The sequence below is a fragment of the Lonchura striata genome, chromosome 33, assembly GCF_046129695.1.
Source record: "Lonchura striata isolate bLonStr1 chromosome 33, bLonStr1.mat, whole genome shotgun sequence".
NCBI classification, from domain to species: domain Eukaryota; kingdom Metazoa; phylum Chordata; class Aves; order Passeriformes; family Estrildidae; genus Lonchura; species Lonchura striata.
This window is the reverse complement of record NC_134635.1, coordinates 1,372,139-1,390,000: the sequence shown is the minus strand read 5'-3', so window position 1 is coordinate 1,390,000 and position 17,862 is coordinate 1,372,139. Positions and strand designations below refer to the sequence as shown.

Sequence of the window (17,862 nt, the reverse complement as noted above, 5' to 3'; positions counted from 1 at the left end):
TGCCTGGGGCACCCTCACCTGTACCTGGGGCACCCTCACCTGTGCTTGGGACACCCTCACCTGTGCCTGGGGCACCCTTACCTGTGCCTGGGGCACCCTCACCTGTACTTGTGGCACCCCCACCTGTCCCTGGGGTGTACCTGGGACAGCCCCACGCACGCCGTGTCCCGGGTGGCAGCAGGGGGCGCTCCCTGCCCGCCGTGGGGACGCGGAGCTGTCACCATGACCCCCCGATCCAGGGCACCCCACACCCCGGACCCCCTCCTCCACACTGTTCCCACCCACCAGGGCACCCCACACCCCGGGACCCTCTCCCCCAACTCTTGCCTTTCCCATGCAGAACCCACTGAAAATCCCAGTGGGGCACCTCATACCAGGTGAGGATTTTACAAAGGGTTGTGCTGGTGGAGAAAAGCCAGGGAGGAAAGTGCTGCTCCTTCAGGAGATGGTCAAAGCTGGGTCAGCCATGTCAGTCTGACACAGACACCCAGCAAAGCCTCCTCACACCCTCTCCTCCCCCTTCCAGCTCTAATTTTGGGTGCCTTGTGGTTTCGGCTGTCCCCACCCCAGCAGCACACACAGAGGTGGCTGTGCTGGGGCTGAACTGCTGCCAGATCCCCGGCACACCCCACCCAACATCCTGGCACTGGCTTCCCTGCTCCACAGCATCCTCCACCCGCTCTGCTCTGCTCTGGGAGCTCCTGACACTCACTGGTGACACTGGCCGCCCCTGCAGCCCCCAGCAGGGCTTGAGCTGGAGCCTCCCCAGACCAGAGCTGGGAATGGGCAGGTCTGACAGCCCAGCACGGGAAAGGGCACGTAACTCTGGCCAGGGGGCAGCTCAGCACAACTGCACAGCCCGAGACCCAGGCAGTGCCCCCCCAACTAACAGCGAGTCCTGAGAGGAACAAGTGGCAGCGCTCCGGGCTGGGAGTTTGCTCAGGGCACCCCTGCACCACCCACCAATGATCACCTCTGCAGCACCACAGAATCACTGAGTTATTTAGGCTGGAAAGGCTCTCCAACACCACCCAATCGCTCCCCCAGCACTGCCAAGGCCACCACTAACCCATGTCCCCAAGTGTCACAGTCACATGTCCGTTAAGCCCCTCCAGGCATGGTGACACCACCACTGCCCCAGGCAGGCTGTTCCAAAGCCTGAACACCTTTTCCACACAGAAATTTTCCCTAATATCCCACCTAAAGCTCCCCTGGCACAACCTGGGGCCGTTTCTTCTTGTCCTGCCCTTTTGTTCCCTGGGAGCAGAGCCCAACTCCCCCTGGCTGTCCCCTCCTCTCAGGGAGTTGTGGAGTGACAAAGCCCCCCCCGAGCCTCCTTTTCTCCAGGCTGAGCCACCTCAGCTCCTTGTGCTCCAGACCCTTCACAAATCAAGACAATTCCTATCCAATTAACAGGGCAGCTCTGGCAGAACTGCCAGGTTCAGAGTTTGCACCCTACAGCGGTGCCCCTGAGGCTCAGCCCCACAGCAAACACCTGGGCAGGAACACCCATGGTCAGCTGTGAGGAAAAATAACTACAGAGAGCTGAAATTCAGGCCCCTCTGCTCTGAGCAGAGGCACAGGGCTCAATTAAAACCTATTTTGGGGAGTCTGGCTGTGCCCAGCCTGGCTGGCAAACCGCATGGTCACGCAGGGAGAGGAGCCTCATCACGCACAACCGGCAGCTTTGGGACTACACCTACTAATTAGGAGAGGGAGTATCCAACGTGCCAGTTCTGGGTTCTTCCAGACAAGCAGCTTTTTTACATTTTTGCAAACTTTTCTCTGAGCCAGAACAAGTTACACAGGCAACCAGCAAGCCCTCAAAGTCTTGGTGGAGGTCTGACAGGTGGGAGATGAACAACCCTTCTGCTTGGGCGAGTGCACTGTCACTATTGCCTCAGGCTGATTTCAATCCACCAGCCCAAATCAGATGTGTCTATGAGCAGGTTGGTTTGCATTCTTCCCAAACTTTTGGAGGGGCCTACGCTTGTTGTCATTATTACAACACCCCCTGAGCTCTGAGAGCCCGGGGATGGGTGCAGCTGTAATTAGCATCCACTTGCACGGTGCAAAGGGCTACACCAGCCCTCACGGCCCTCCTGGCTATGACAATGAGCTCTCACCACTTCCATAATGAGGCTCCCCCTGATTTTAGTCCTGTGGAACTCTTGCACTCAACCACATCTTGCAGTGGAGAGTTCCCCGAGCACCACTGCAGCTACTCAGGAGCACCGGGCACGTGCCTGCAGCAGCACGTTTCCCTCTGGTGACAACTGAGCCAGCTGAGAGCCCTGCCCTGCCCTGGCCATGTCCCACCTGTGTCACTGCCCTGGCCATGTCCCACGTGTGTCCCTGCCCTGCCCTGGCCATGTCCCACCTGTGTCACTGCCCTGGCCATGTCCCACGTGTGTCCCCGCCCTGCCCTGGCCATGTCTTACCTGTGTTGTACGCTGTGGGCATGGCCGAGAAGGGCAGCCCCTGTGTCAGCAAACTCGGAGTAGCCACGGAAACAACTGGTGTGGTCAGAGAGTGAGTTGCTTGAGAGACACCCAGCCGCTGTGTGTTTTGCTGTGGGAGCAAACAGGGAGGGAGTTAAAGCCCAGACTGATGAACTCAGTCGTTTCTGTGGGAGGTGGCTCCCCCCAGACCCCCTGGGCATGCACTGGAGCTGAGCATGGAGACGTGGGACAGGCAGGATTGATCCTCTGGCCATTCCACACTGCAGATGAGCAAAGTACAAACCACACCAGCTCCTGACACCCTGGACCTTGTGACACTCATCTGCAGGTCACAGCCTTGAGTCCCCCTCCTGCCCAGGGCTGGGCTGCAGCCACCAGCACCAGCCATGCCCCTGTGTGCACGAGGCCTCAGACAATTCCTCACTGCTTCCCAGAGGTTGCACGTGAGCCTTGCTGAGCTTCCAAGGAGTGACAAAGAGACCAAAGCAACCTAAGACTGGCCGAGGCAGCACAGAGCCTGCATCTCCTCCATGCAGCTCTGGTGGCCAAGAACAAGCCCGTGCCTCAAGGGAAGCTGAGGGTGCTAAGCACTGGCCTCAGGATTTGAAAGGCACTCTGGAATCCCTAAACTCGAAGTTCAGTGCCCAGCAGCCTGCTGGCTTGGTGTCCTCACAAGTTTTGGTGACTCAGGTATTAGCAGGTCCACTGGGGAAAAATTCTGCCCTTGGACAGGGGCACAGCAACCTCCCCCCATGGGTTTCCAGGCAGTTATGTGGGCAGATCTACAGGTCAGGTTCAGCCCTGTTTACAAGGCAGATAATCTGGGCTGTCTCTGCTGATCTGATTTAAATCAGACTCAAGAGGCTTGACTCTAATCCGAAGCACCCCAGCACACGTCACCCTGTGAAGACTGGGGCAGTGCCCAGCTTAAATCACGCCTGGCACGAGGCTGGCAGGGGCACAGTGAGCAGCCTTCCTGTGGGACTGAGGGCTCCCGGGGCCTTGCAGGGCTGGGCACAGACTCTGCAATGCTTCCCCACGGCCAGGGAGACTCTCCTGGGACAAGGCTGGAGGCTAAAACCCTGCCCTGGCCACCTGCAGAGGGTAACAGCACCTGGCTGTGCAGGATTTGCTCACCCTGCGCCCACACAGTGCCCAGCCCCAGGTGCCTCCTGTGGCCTGGAGAAGGAGATTAGCAGGGCTCTGATTGCCAAAGCTGTGGGGGGCTGCAGGGGTGGGTTTTCCTGGCACACATCCTGCTGGCAGCCACCCTTGGCCGTGCCCGGGGTTAGGGACATGGCAAGGAATGTGCTCACGAAGGCACAGCCCCGTCCCTGCCTGCCTGCACGAGACCCTGAGCCAGCCCAGTGGGATGCAGCCCCACAGCCCCATCCCTTCTGCCCCTCTCTCCAGGGCTCTGTGGCTTCCCTGGGAGGGCACAGGACGAGCGTGGCCGTGCCACAGGGCTGGGCTGGTGGGACACCAGCTGGGCACGGTGTGCCACCCCCAGGAACCTCCTTGGTGCCACAAGGTGAGTGTGGGGAGGTCAGCCCCAGCTGTGCTGGGGAAAGCAGCCCGATTTTCACCACAATCCATGCAGGGAGGAGGTGTGCAAGCTGCCCCCCACATTGTGCCACTCACATCGTGCCCACAGACAACACTGCCATTCCAGCTGGAAACACACCATGCAGCATGCTCCCTGGGAAGGGATGCAGTGAATGGACCCTGCTGCCCCTGGAGTGTCAGCAGGGTGATGGGGGGACATCTCCCTGAACCCTCAGAGGGAGGAGAGAACGCTCAGAGCTGCAGGAGCAGCGCCGAGGTGGCAGGGCTGGGGCTGCGGGCACTGGGGACGCAGCAGAGGGATTCTGACTCATCTCACAGCTGCCTGGAAAGAGGTGGGAGCTGCCATTTGGAGAGAGGATCTGGTGTGTAGGTTGAGCAATATGGAGGGAGCAAATCTGGGGAGAAGGTTAGCAGAGCAGGGGGATCTGCACCAGGCAGGAGGGATCCGCAGGGACAGCACTCCGCAGTGCCCTTCCTGATCCAGCAGTGCCAAGGTCCCTGTCCCACCCTGCCCACATTCCACCACCCTCCACCCCACTGCTGCCACTTTGGCTGGGGTGAGGACGTTTTTCACTTCAGGTAAAAACCCACCAGGTTAATTCAGACCAGCAATTAAAACTGCAAATGCCACCCCAGTGGATTTTCATCTAATGCTCCTTCAGTGTGTATCCAGGGAATGCCCCGGGCAGAGGGATCAGGAAAGAGGAGATGGGGAGGTGGGGAGTGACTGCTCCCCCTCCACACATGGGGAAACTGAGGCACACAGATGCTGGAAGGGGGCCACTAAGCAAGAAGGGCTTGGGGACACGAAGAGCAGCAGAATTAATGTCTGCCAAAGCTCTGGCCCATCCTTGCCCTGGCCAAGAGTGTCTTGGTGCAGGCTGCCAGAGGGTTTGGCCTTCTCCTGTGTTTTTGGAGAGCTTCTCCCTGGCTGCGTGACCCGCATCCCGCAGCAGCTCTTGTCCTTCCCTTGCTGAGCTGACCTGTCGCCCATCTGCCTGCACCAGAATAGCAGCAGAGCGGAGTGAATCCTTGCCACAAACAAGGTGGCATTCACTTTGCTGGCAGGGAGAGGGAAAAAAGCCATAAAAATAACACAGCAAACTGCCCTGTGCACAAGGGGCGTTTAGGGAGGGTACTAGCCAGCCAGTGGATTTACACAGGCTTTAAATAATATCTTTAATATGGGAAGAGCCTGATTTACTCCCTGTCTCTCATGTGCTGGCAGTGGGCCAGGTCTCCCTGTGCTGTAGCTGTGGTGGCTCCAGCGAAGCCCCACGGGCAGGTTCAGGGCAGTGGCAGTGCCCAGCTCAGCTCCACAGTCCCCAAAGGGACCCTGGCTGACCTCCCCAGGGGGACCGACACAGCAATTTTGGCCTTGGTGGAGAAACAGGCACTTTGCAGCTCATGCCAGCTCCTCCTTTTCCACAGGGGAGCTCGGTTTTCCTAAAACCGTGTTTTTCTCGGGATTTATTTTCTGCAGCAGGATGGGACGTAACGCTGGTGCCCACATCCCGCTGCATGCCCAACACAGGGAGCCGGTGCCCACCCCTCTGCGTGCCCCACGCCTCGCCACGCCAGGGCAGGACCAGCCCACGTCCCAGCACACGCCATGCACACTCAGAGGGGAACTCACCAGAGCCAAGTGGTCCTCGGTCTGTCCGGGGAGTACAGGGAGAGAACCGAGAGGCACCGTTAACACCAGCACCCCAACCCCACCCGACTGCGCCCGCTGGCACCATGCCCTCGCTCCCACGGGGCACAAACAGAGAAGAGTGGTGCCCAAAACAGGGTTTGCACCAGCCATGGGGCACAAACAGAGAAGAGTGGTGCCCAAAACAGGGTTTGCACCAGCCATGGGGCACAAACAGAGAAGAGTGGTGCCCAAAACAGGGTTTGCACCAGCCATGGGGTACAAAAAGCCTCCTACAGTGTTTGCACCATGCATGGGGCACAAACAGGTCAGAGTGGTGCCTAAAACAGGGTTTGCCTTGTCCATGAGGCACAAACAGGTCCGAATGGTGCCTGACACAGGGTTTGCCCTGTCCATGGGGCACAACCAGGCCAGAGTGGTGCTTCCCACAGGGTTTGCACCATCCATGGGGCACAAACAGTCTCCTACAGCATTTGCACCGCCGAGGATGCTGCAGGCAGGAACCCAAGCCTTCCTCCTCGGATCTCCCCTCCAGGCCAGCTCCCACCACCACAGAGCGAGCTCCCCTGCGGCCTGCCCGCTGGCACAGGAGCCCTCCCGCCCGGCTGGCGCCCGGCAGGGCTGTGGCACTCACCAGGTGGTGCATCAGCCCCTTGCCGCTCTGCGAGGTGATGACACGCAGGTCCGGCTTGCGGCTGTTGGCGGCCAGCTGCGCGCCGTGCGCGGGCGGCGGCGGCGACTTGGCCGGGATGATCTTGCCCAGGCTGCTGCCGTTGGACACGGGAAGGAGACCCGGGGAGGCTCGGGCGCTGACGTAGCCGTTGCCTGCAGGAACACGGGTGGCAGAGAGGAAGGAGGTGAAGGCACGGCGAGGGTGGTGAACGCGCGGTGATGGCGAACACGGGGCAATGGTGATGAACACACTGCAGTGGTGAATGCACAGCTGTGGTAAACGTATGCACAGTGAGTGGTGCTGCACTGGGGCTCCCCGAGTGCTCCTTTGTGTGGGAGAGCAGCACTGCGTCCCCCCAGGCTCCCCAAAACCCCAGTGCACCCCGGCAGGTTCCTCCTGCGGGGTGAAGCCAGGACAGGCAGTAGCCCCGAGCCCACAGTGTTTAGGGCAGCTCCTCAACCTGCAGGGACTCCCCCTTGTTCCTGCAGTAACACCCAGCAGATCTCAGAGCCTGATGTGCAGCCAGGCTCGCTCCCCGCTTTGGCTGGGCACCGCAGCCCTGCCAAGATGGGTCATTACTGGCACATTCACTTTTAAGGTCTCTTCATGGTACTGGGGCAGTGAAAAGGGGCTGTGGCCGAGTGAAGACTCAGTTCACTGCTCCCACTGCCCCTTTGAAGATCTAAGGTTCCCTCCTTCTCCTCCTCCTGCTGCCCCACTTAAGGATTTTATGTGCAAAGAGAGGGAAAAAAAAAAAGAAGAAAGGAAAGGAAGAAAAAAAATTAAAAGGAAAAGATTTGATGAACATCAGGAAAGGAATAAATTGGATCAGATTACTGTTCTGATGAGGGCTGGTTTTTTTTTTCATGAATAGGCCCCAAAGATAGAAAGGCGTTCAGCAATCACCAGGATTCAGCCCTCATATTCATTGCACGTTAGACCGGGAAAAATAGGTCGCTGATTGCATTATTAATCACATCTACCATTGCGCTGCATCTGCATTTCAGCAGGCGGCTGGTGGCAGCGACGCCGCAGCCGCAGCGTGTGGGGGCTGAGCGCCAGCCCTGCCCCTCCGGAGCTGTCCCGGGCTGGACACAGCGGGCACGGGCTGGAACGGGCACAGGGGGTGTGACACTGCCCAGAGCCACAGCTCTGGTCCAGGGATGGCACCAGGGACGGGCTGGAACGGGCACAGGGGGTGGTGATGGTGCCCAGAGTTGCAGCTCTGGTCCAGGGATGGCACCAGGGACGGGCTGGAACGGGCACAGGGGGTGGTGACACTGCCCAGAGCCACAGCTCTGGTCCCAGAGATGGCACCAGGGACATGCTGGAACAGGCACAGGAGGTGGTGCTGCTGCCCAGAGCCACAGCTCTGGTCCAGAGATGGCACCAGGGATGGGCTGGAACAGGCACAGGAGGTGGTGCTGCTGCCCAGAGCCACAGCTCTGGTCCAGGGATGGCACCAGGGACGGGCTGGACCGGGCACAGGGGGTGGTGACACTGCCCAGAGCCACAGCTCTGGTCCAGAGATGGCACCAGGGGCAGGAGGTGTTGCCCCAGTGGGTGCCTGGGAGCTGCCATCAGTGACACCCACGGTGGCCGGGCTGCTGCAGGCTGGCAACTGTGGCATCCGTGTCCCTGATGGAGGGAGAGGAGCGGCCTTCCTGTCCCCAGTGAGGTGTCCTCCCAGTCCCAAATCACCGTGAGCAGCCATGCATAAGGCATGTGCCTGGTGCATCAGGCCCTGGCACCTCTGTGCACTGTGAACTGCTGGAATCCTGCTCACAGGGGCACTTTTAGATTTATTAACAAAGAAGGTGCAGAAATTCCTCAGGTGACCATGGCTACCTGCAGTGCTGGTGGCCATGGAAAAGCCAAAAGAAACGTTAAACCCCTTGATATTCTCCTTCCCAAGGCACCACCGGCATGGATGCACATGGGGCTCCCATGGTGACTCCCTGACTGAGGCACACCACGTTATCTCTGTGTCACCTGGGGTGTGGGTTGGGGTGGCTCCCTGTGCTGGAGAGGAGCTGGTTTGGGTTCCAGTGCTGCCACTCACCCCCAAAGATGGGTGGCCTTGGGCTGTCACTGCTGCTGTCATTGCCATGTCCACCCAGCATGGATCCGGCCAGCCCTGTGAGCCAGAGAGAGAAGGGCTACACTCCCACCAGGACTTCCCAACCAAGGGCCCCCACCACAAAAGGAGTCTAAAAGAGGAGCACTCTGGCCTGCCTTTGCACCACCCTAGTGTGAGTCTGAGCGGGGGCAGTCAGGGCTCAGCATCCCCCCACGGGCCAGGCGGGGCGGACGGGGTGCTGCATCCCGAGGGTGGCACATGCCACGGAGCGTGGGCAGGGTGCAGGGATACAGCGCCGTCACTGCAGGATCCGGCCAGAGGCACCCGCAGCTGATGACTCAGAGGCAGCAGGTGATCACTCAGTGCTGCAGAGACTGCAAGGGAGGAGAAGGAGGAGGAGGAGGAGGAGGAAGAACGTAGCAGGTATTTGAAAACTGCAAGCGCAGCGCCAGAGCCGAAGCCAGAGCCACAGTCCCCTCCCAGAGGCACGAGGGGAGCCCCGGGGAGGGCGGGGGTCTGGGGGCAGCAGGGGTCCGGGGCTGGCCACAGCCGGGCTGCCCCTGCTCCTCACACCCATTTCCTGCAGTGGCAGCAGGAACGCAGGGAATGCTTCGGTGACGTCAATGCTGACATTCACGGGCCCTGCCAAGCTCTGCGCCCGCCGTGGCTGCTCCCAACAGCTGACATGGGGGCGGCTGCGGGGGACGGGGCCGTGCAGCTCCCGGGGGCCGTGGCCCCTTCCCTCTGCCCTCGAGGATCAGCAAAGCTCTGTGCTGGGGGCTGTGAGAACCCCGGGAGACACCGGCCCACAAACCACCCTGGCAGGGTTTGCTCTGCCAAGAAATCCTGCCCAGCACAGGGACATGGCCATTCCTGGCAGTAGCCACAGTGTAGGGGATGGAGTTGGGTGACCACGGCGCTGCAGAACCACAACTGGACCAACCCCACCCAAAAACCAGTGGGACCTGGCTCCAGTTTGGTTTTAACTGGGGCAATGTGGAATTCCACATTCCTCCTCCGTGCTGTCGGCTGGACACCTCCTGCAAAAAGGCCCAGAAGGGGTGAGGAGCCAGGCTCAGGAGCAAGGCTGCCTTTGCCCTGGGATGGATGGCATCTATCCTGCCAAGCCTGGGACCACTGCCAAGCCCAGTGCCAACAGCAGCAGCTGCTTCCCAGCAGTACCCAGGGCCGTTGCTGGTTTTTGGGCTGTGCCTACACCAGCAGTGGCCCAACATCTTCAGCCTGCAGATGGCAGAGGCAGACGTGGGGATGGAGATACTGTCAGTGCATTTTGCAGCTAAGGAGCTGAGCCATGAGGCCTGAGCCTCATTAGCACTGAGGCTCTCACAGTGGAAAAGGCTCTTAATGAGCTTTTTTTCCTTGCAGTAAAGTTTCTTTATAGGGCCCAAGCACGAGGAGGAACTGGGTGTTAACTGATCACCCGAGGGAGGTGGAGAATTGGCTGCAGCACCAGGAGCTGAAACCAGAGCTACCCAAATCCCAGTCTCCGGGAGTCACCTCCCTGCTCTCCAGCTCTCCCCAGAATCCTGGGTAGATGGAGAGTCCTTGGTCACTGGGGTCTCCACTGAAAGTAGCTCCCACAGCAAAGGCACTGGCCTGGAGCTCCACATGCCAGCTCCTCCCACTGCCAAGAGCAGCAAAATCCTCCCCAGGGCTTCCCTATGGACCAGCAGGGCCCAACAGCAAAGCAAAACCCCATGGGACATGTGGGGAAACTGAGGGCAGGAGTGTCACATGGAGCCAGGGGCACTGGGCTGAAAGGCTCCTTACTCACCCACGGGGCTGGGGCAGGCTCCGTTCGTGTTGTTCAGGTCTCCCCCAAGCATCGCCCCTGGAAAGCAAGAGCAGAGCTGGGATCAGCATCAGAGCAGGAACTGGGTGAACATCCTGCTTTTTGGGGAGCAGGGGGCACGGTGGAAGAAGGCAGAGGAAAAAAAAGCGGGACTGCCTTCCTGGGAAGAAAGTCCTGGGCAAAATGAGCAACATTCCTGGTGATCAGGTTGGGAAACGTTATCCAGGCAGATCCGTTTCCTTTGGGAAGGAGCCAGGTGCACAGGAGCCTGTTCCAAAGGAGGCAGCTTGGAAAACACTGCAGCTATTTTATTCCAAGCCCCCCTTTGGGGGACACGGAGCTGGTGCTGCTGGGGGAGAGAGAGCCCCAGCAGCATGACAGGAAACAAAATCCCCCCTGTAATGCTCACACCGAGTGGAAACCATCCCACACTGCCAGGATGCCACAGCGATCCCGACTCCCGTGGTCCCCACACTCCAGCAAAGCGCTGATGCTCCCCACCAGGCTGGGAGAAACTAGACCTTTTTATTCCCAAAAACCAGAACGTTTTGCCTCGCCTGGAAGAAGACTTGATCTTTCTTCTGCCTTGTTATGAAGTTATTTCTGAAAGCCACCTATTCCCCAGCCGGGGCTGCCTGACCACGCCGCGGGCGGCGACTGCAGCCAAGAGCCGGCGCGGAGGCTCCGGAGCTGCGACCGCAGTCAACCCGGAGCCCTGGCTGGCCAACAAGGGGCTCTCGGTGCCAAACCCCACCTCTAAGCCCTGCCCAGCCCTTCTCAACCCAGATGGGGAAACCTGAGACACGAATCTTTATCCAGTGGCTCTTGGCTTTGGGCTTGCAGCGAGCCCCTGAAGGCTGGAGGAGGGTGGGAGGGCTGAGCCGTGCAGGGAAGCACAGTTGCTCCCCATATGGGAGCAGGATTGGTCCCAAAAAATGGTACAGTCTGAGAAAGGGTGAAATGACTCACTAGATGTGACGAATGTGACACTGCAGCACCCTGCTCAAGGGATGGGGATGCAAAGCCAGAGGTCTCTGTGCCTCCGAAGCCCCAGAGAAGGGACTCCACCAGGGTTTTGTGGCTGTGCCCTGCTGTGGGACTCCACGTGCACCACAATGCTGCCGAAGAGGGCCCACCTCCTTGGGTGAGTGATGCCAACCCCACCCCAGCCCCTACACCCCCCTTGGCTGCCCTTCTCCCACACCATCCCCGAGCCAGCAGCACCAGGCACCGTCAAGGTACCCACCCAGCGCACGCTGTGCATTTGCTTTGGAAACAACACAACCAGCTCTGGTGCAATGCTAAAAAAAAATTTAGGGAAAAAAAAAAAGAGTTTTTTTAACATGCAAGGCCCTGGCTCCTATAAACAGGGTTTCTTCCGTGTCCCAGGCAGCGAGCGAATGAGACACAGATGGCTGGACTTGGAACACCTCTGCGCTCACAACCGCAAAATGATCCCCCTCAAACGAGCGGGAGTGAGCTGGAAGCAGCGAGCCCCCAGAGGGGTCTGCTTTACCAGGAAGCCTCTTCTGCGCTCAGCTGAGGGGCCTGCGAGAGGGCAGGAGATCCCTGCAGCTGCAGCGATGGCTGCCTGTGCCCGAGGAGGGCTCTGCCATCCTGCCTGCAGTGAGATGCTGCTCCCTGGGACCAGTCTAGGGCAGAATGACCCCTCTCCTGCAGGTCTGGGGCCTCATCCCAATACTCTGAGGCACCTTGGTGAGAGCAGTAAGCAAGCAAGCTGTGTCTGAACCACAGCTCCTGCTGCATCCCAGCCAGGCCATTCCTCCTGCTCACACAACCTGCTTCCGGAAGCACCTCCCAAATCCATCCAAATCTCTCCAAATCTGGAGCAATCTCTCCAAATCCATCCTCTTTGCAAAGCTCCCTGGAGCTCTCAAAGCCCCAGGGGCCACAGCTGAGGACCCAGACGTCCGGGTGGTGACTGGCACCAGCTCTGCCATTTGCAGCCCGGGTGACTTTTACAGACCATCTGTGCCATCCAAAATAGCAGAAATATTATTATTTATGATCATACTATGGGAGAGCCGGGCCGTGGTCACACGTCATCCCTGTCCCCCCTGCCACTGCAGGGGACGTGGGTGACAAGTCCTCTCCCCCACCCTGTCCTGTGCCACCCATCGCCGGTCCCTGCTGGAAATGGCTGCTCCTCAGATCTGTCAGCAGAGCCACATGAGTAATCGCCCACAGCCAAGTGCAACCAGCATGGCCCGACTGAGAACAGCCCTTTTTAGGCAGCCAGACCCATGTCACCGCAGTGCCACCGGCGAGCAGGATGCCAGCACCACCCCCGAGCCCGGGAGAGGCGCCAGGTGACTCATCCTGCACTGCCCAACCCAAAACAGATCCCTGCAGGGATCCAGCTCTCAAAGAGACCCAGGTAAGGTGCGGAGGCAGCCCTCAGCTTGGGGTCACGGCACAAACAGGGCATCAACGGCTGGCAGGAGCACACAGAGGGGCAACAACCCTTCCAGGCTGCTTCTGCCACCCACACTGCTAGAATGTGGACTCCTCCTGGACAGGGGATGGAAGCAGCAGGGCTGTCCCCTCCTGCGGGGATGCCCCACGCTCGGTGCTGCAAGCCCAGCCAGGCAGGAGGGGTGAGGTGAGGGTGCGAGTGAGGCTCACCTGCACTGGCTGGCCGCTGTGGCAGCCCTGGGGACACCGTGTTCCTCTGCAGGGCCGGCTGCTGCGGCGACAGGAGCCGGGGGTCTGTCAGCGAGGAGGTCACCAGGGACTGGGTCACCAGCGAGCTGCCCGGGTTGCTGAACTGCAGCGTGTTCTGGTTGGTCACCGGCACCGTCACGGGCATGGCGAAGTTCGGAGCGGGCACTGTGGACTGAACAGAGGGCAGGGGTAAAGGGGAGCCGAGTTCCTGCAGCACAGCACAGCTGCTGACCAAGGGGAGACAGTCAGGCTCCTCAAACCTCCACTGCTGACCTGCAGTGCTGTGCTCAAACCCACACTGGCACCTTGCAGGGGATGCACCAGAGCCCAGTTCCCCACCAGGGAACACCAGGAAGAGCAATGGGCCATCCTCTCGGACACACCCGAGCTCTGCAAACAACTGTTTTGGCCTCCTTTTCAGGCTGTATTTATTTACCCCCTTTGCTTTCAGGGCAGGCATGAAGGAGAGCCTGGGAGCAGCCCTCAGCATGAAGGTGGGCACCAGCCTGGTGGTCTGCCCCCACCAGCACCGACAGCAGCCAAGCTTGGCACTGCCCTTCACCCCAGGCAGGATTCCATGAGGTCGTTCTTCAGCCAGCAGGAATCCAGCAGTGGATCCCCATTCTGGGCTGGCACTGGGAAAGACTAGTTTTGCTCCACAGAGCCCCTGGGTGACTCTGGGATCCATCCTGTCTCCTCTGGGAGCTGCTGGGAAGGACGAGCTGACCCCAGGGATGCAGGAGCATCACTGAAGCCCTATCCTTGGCTGCAGGTTGAGGACCAGCTTCACCTACCAGCGTCCCGTGGGAGCCAGACCCGCTGCGATTATCCCAGCCGTTTATGTCACTGATTTGCTCTTCGTTAACAGGAGCTGGCACCTGCTTAGAGGCTTTAGCACGGGCTTTGCTTAAGTCCCACTTTAATTTGCTCTGGGATGGAGAGGGAGAGTTGCCCAGCTCTGAATGGGACCATCACGGGGCCAGAGGTGGGACCCCACAAGCTGCACCAGCGAGGGAAGAGGGAGCCGAGGTCTCCCCACTGCAGCTGGTGCATGTCCCCGCTGCCCTGCAGCCCTCTCTCCTCCAAAAATCTGCTCCTGTATAGGTCCTGCTCCTTAGGTGAGAGGGGGATGGCAGGGAGGAGTAGGACAGTGCTCACCCACGCCTCACTGCCAGGAGCTCTCCCCACCTGCCTCCCAAGGGCATCCTGTCCTCCAGAGCTGTCCCACGGCCGCAGCCAGGCCGCGAGGCCGTGGCACCGCTCCTGGGGCTGCCACTCGCAGGGACGGCCGCAGCAGCTCCTACAGCGCCAGGGAGAGCTGGAACACAGAGCCCTGCCTCTGCTCAGCCCGGGAGCTCATCCTGCACGGCAGCAGAATCACAGGAGGAGGAGGAGGAGGAGGAGGAGGAGGAGGAGGAGGAAGGTTTCTTGGGCGTTGCACGAACGCCGGAGCAGCGTTGTGTAATACATCACTGCCAACGCGCCCATGTGCGCGCGGCGTTCCCAGGGAGGGAGAGAAGAGCTGAAGCTCCTCCACGCCATGGCACGAGCAGCGCCGTGGCAGAGCTGTGAGCTGGATACACCAGCCCAGCAGCCGATGTTTGCCTCAATCCAGCTGCACCCCCTGCCCCTGCAGGCAGGCAGCAGGCAGGCTGCCACCACCCCGGCACACCCGGGACACCCAGCCCCAGAGAGGGCACGATGGCGCTCTGCACATCGCTCCAAAGTCTGGGGGAGAAGATGCACACATCAGCCAAAATCCACGATTTCTGCTCTTGTTAGAAGTGAGGGCAAACACCAGAGGCAGCAGCCCCACCGAGGTCCCTCGTTAGCAGACGCGGCTGTCGTTAAGCTGCCCCGGCCACGCCGCTGGGTTAGTTCTTGTCACACACAAAACCAACCCAGCGTTAAAATGGAAAAGCGTCTTCTTCAACCACACACGCTCCACCTGCACTGCTCGGCCCCTCGCTGCCAGGGAGGTTTAGTGGGGGAGCCAGATGCTGTGCCCTGATGAGGAGCCACCCGGCACTTGAATGTCACCTGCTGAAAGGACTTCTGGGCACAGACTGTCCCTTTGGGCTGGCATGTCTGGATGATGGGGGCCTACTCGGGGCCCTCCCTTCGCAGCAGACACATTCTGATGCTGAGCGGTCCCTGCTCACGAGGATGTTCTGCTCTAAGGACAAAGCTCAGGTGGCTTTTCAGCCTATTTTCCATCAGTGGCAGGGCTTGTGCCAGGTGGTGGTGGGGGTGCATGTCCTGCTGGGGCTCTACTCCCACCTCACACACCCTGGTAGGGTGGGAACCTGCACCCCCCTAGTGAAGCCAGGGAGGCTGAGGTAGATCCATGTCCTGACAGAGCTAATCCTGCCCTGAACCCCCCTCATGGGGCTGAGCTCATCGTCACAGCACAGCTACGAGAGATCATCACCACCTGCACCTCACTTTTCTCCACCTCCTCAGCCCTCCCAGGTCTCAGGGCAGCCTCTCCACCCACTCCACCCTGAGATCTAGGGGATCAAAACGCAGATTTTGGGATCCTTGCGAGGCTCGTGGAGCAACATAGCGCTGAGTCAGCAAAACAAAACCTGGGGATTTCACAAGGCCCAGTTCTCGACAAAAGCCAGAATTTTAACTTGTGGGGGCTTGCAAGGCACAGAAGGGCAGATTATTTTGGGTGGGGCTGTGTGTGTCATTTTTGCTGTGCTGCATCCACCCCTGGACAGGAGCCTCCCCCTGCTCCCGCAGCATTAATTATCACAGCAGCAACTCGGGGCTAATCCCCTGAAGAGCCCTTGCCTGCATCAATAGTCTCTGCTCCCTTGAACTAACAACTAATTTGAAATGTGTCCCCCTCCTCCTCCCGTCTCCTGACACAAATCCCTTTCAGCACTGTCCTGATGCCACCCCAGTGCCAGTGACAGCTCTGGGATCACAGGCTAAAACCTCCCTGGATTTCTGCCACAGCCACCAGCTGCCCTGAGGGCTCGGTGGATTTGGGGGGAATTAATGTGGAATAGCCCAAACCAAGCTGAGCTTTGCAAGGATGTGAGAGGTCGGCACCCGCCACCAGCTCACATGAACACTGGGATCTTAACCCAGACAAAAATCTCGTTTTTTGAGGAAAAGAGGGTGAAAAAGGAGTCCCTAATCCAGTACTTGCAGTAGAGGAGACAAGCAATACCTTCCTGCACTGCCTGGCCAGAGCCAAGGAGGGTCAGGAATAGTAGGAATGATCTTTCCAAGGATGGGCAACAGGAAGGGTGCTCAAGAGCCAGGTGCATTCAGGGCTGCAGGGGCTGCTGGCATCGGCTCCCAAGGCATGGCACGGCTCCAAAGCAAAGCCATGCAAAAATCCACCCCCCCATCACCTGGAGGCACCGGGGAGGGGACCAGGGGGGCTGCAGGCCACCAGCTACTCACTGCGAGCCGGTAACTCTGCATCATTTTATCAAACTCCTCATCAATCTTTTTATATTTCTCTTCCGTCTGCGGGGTCAGCGCAAACACTTCGTCCCCTTCCGGGCTCTCGCACTCCCTGTGCTTCTTGTTCAGCGCCTGTTACGTGTGGGGGGACACGGGGGTGTCGGGGAGGGGGCGGGGGACGAGGTTGAGGGGAAGTCGAACAGAAGAGAAACAAAACAGAAAAGAACATATAATGAAGGTTTTCCAGGCACGGGCAGGTACTTACACCGTATCGCTTGAACAGGATATCCAGATCCTCGCTGCCTTTGCGGTATTTATCCTCCATCAAGGGGCTCTGGTCTATGGAGTCGTCGCCGTCGGGCTCTGGGCTGTCACAGCCGTTAAAACCTTTCTTTCTTAACGTCTGCAAACACAACCGGAACAGTCTGAGATGGGGCACTGGAGGTGGGGAGCACGGGCAGGTCCCCCCAAAACATCCCCTGGCCTGCACAGGCCAGGACGTGCCCCTGTACAGATCAGCAGCATCGCCCCGAGATGATAACCCCACGTCGCTGGCCTCAATGGGCTTAAAAAGTCAGGATACAGCCCCCGGGTTTGACGCCAGGGTGTCTCTAATTTAGGAATTACAGCATGGGGAGCAATAGAGAGAAACTTCCTTGTTTTCAAAGGTTCTGTTTACACCAGGACTGAATTTGGCCCTGCGTGAACTCGGCATCTTCATCACTTTCAGGTGCCACAACATCAGGAAGGGGAAAAAAACCTTCATGCTCTTTGCTGTCCTGCAAAAAACAGGGAAAACCCGCTTACAAATAGCCAAATAGGAAAATAAACCCCAAAATTACAGGCAAATTGTCAAACTTGTCAGAATTTCCTAACAAAACCAGCCAAGTGGCATTTGCCAAATGCGAAGGTGCCACGGGAAGAGCATCACACGGCAGGGAAGGTGGCACAGCGACTGCTGCAGGCCCTGCTGGGGGTGACACCGGGGGTGACGGTGCCAACACCGGGCAGCAAACCCCACACCAAGACCAGGCTCACAAGCAGGAAAGGTCCTGCACTGGTATGTCAAGGTGATGAGGTGAGACAGCCACTCCTCAACAGGAGGGGCCCGGTGACCGCAGGGCACAGTGACACCCCAAAGTCCCTCTGTCATATTCAGCAGCCCAGTGAGATCCACTTTGAATCCCTCTATTTTCAACATACCAAAAGCAATTAGGCTTTATGACAGAACCAGCACTTGCCAGGTCTTTTTTTTTTTTTTTTTTTTAGGAGTCAAAGATACAGAATTTCCTGGAAGTCTTGATCCCTTTTCATGCCAAATTCAGCAGGAGAGGGAAAAAAAAAAAAAATTCTTGACAATTCTCTGCCTTCCTAAACAGCAACAAACATCCCCGTTCTGAGGCCGAAGTGTATTTGGGAGTGGCTCTTCGACTACCTGCGAGCTCCAGGAAGCACAGAGCCTCTGGGGGAAATGCTGCTGGAGTGAATAAAACCCAGGATGGC

General features: G+C 58.9%; 1 protein-coding gene across 7 annotated transcripts in view; it reads right to left on the bottom strand.

Moving 5' to 3' along the window:
- MEF2D (myocyte enhancer factor 2D) overlaps window positions 1-17,862 on the bottom strand; it is a 74,412-nt gene that overhangs the window by 2,841 nt on the left and 53,709 nt on the right. For 4 of the 7 annotated variants that reach the window (XM_077789382.1, XM_077789381.1, XM_077789383.1 and 1 more), the window contains 7 exons: window positions 16,625-16,762; window positions 12,895-13,105; window positions 10,231-10,287; window positions 8,418-8,492; window positions 6,317-6,507; window positions 5,665-5,685; window positions 2,442-2,571 (listed from right to left, as the gene is read on the bottom strand). In XM_077789382.1, coding sequence (XP_077645508.1) covers window positions 2,442-2,571; window positions 5,665-5,685; window positions 6,317-6,507; window positions 8,418-8,492; window positions 10,231-10,287; window positions 12,895-13,105; window positions 16,625-16,762 — 823 coding nt within the window. The remainder of the gene's footprint in view (window positions 1-2,441; window positions 2,572-5,664; window positions 5,686-6,316; window positions 6,508-8,417; window positions 8,493-10,230; window positions 10,288-12,894; window positions 13,106-16,624; window positions 16,763-17,862) is intronic. The other 3 variants (XM_077789385.1, XM_077789386.1, XM_077789387.1) reach the window with 3 other exon arrangements.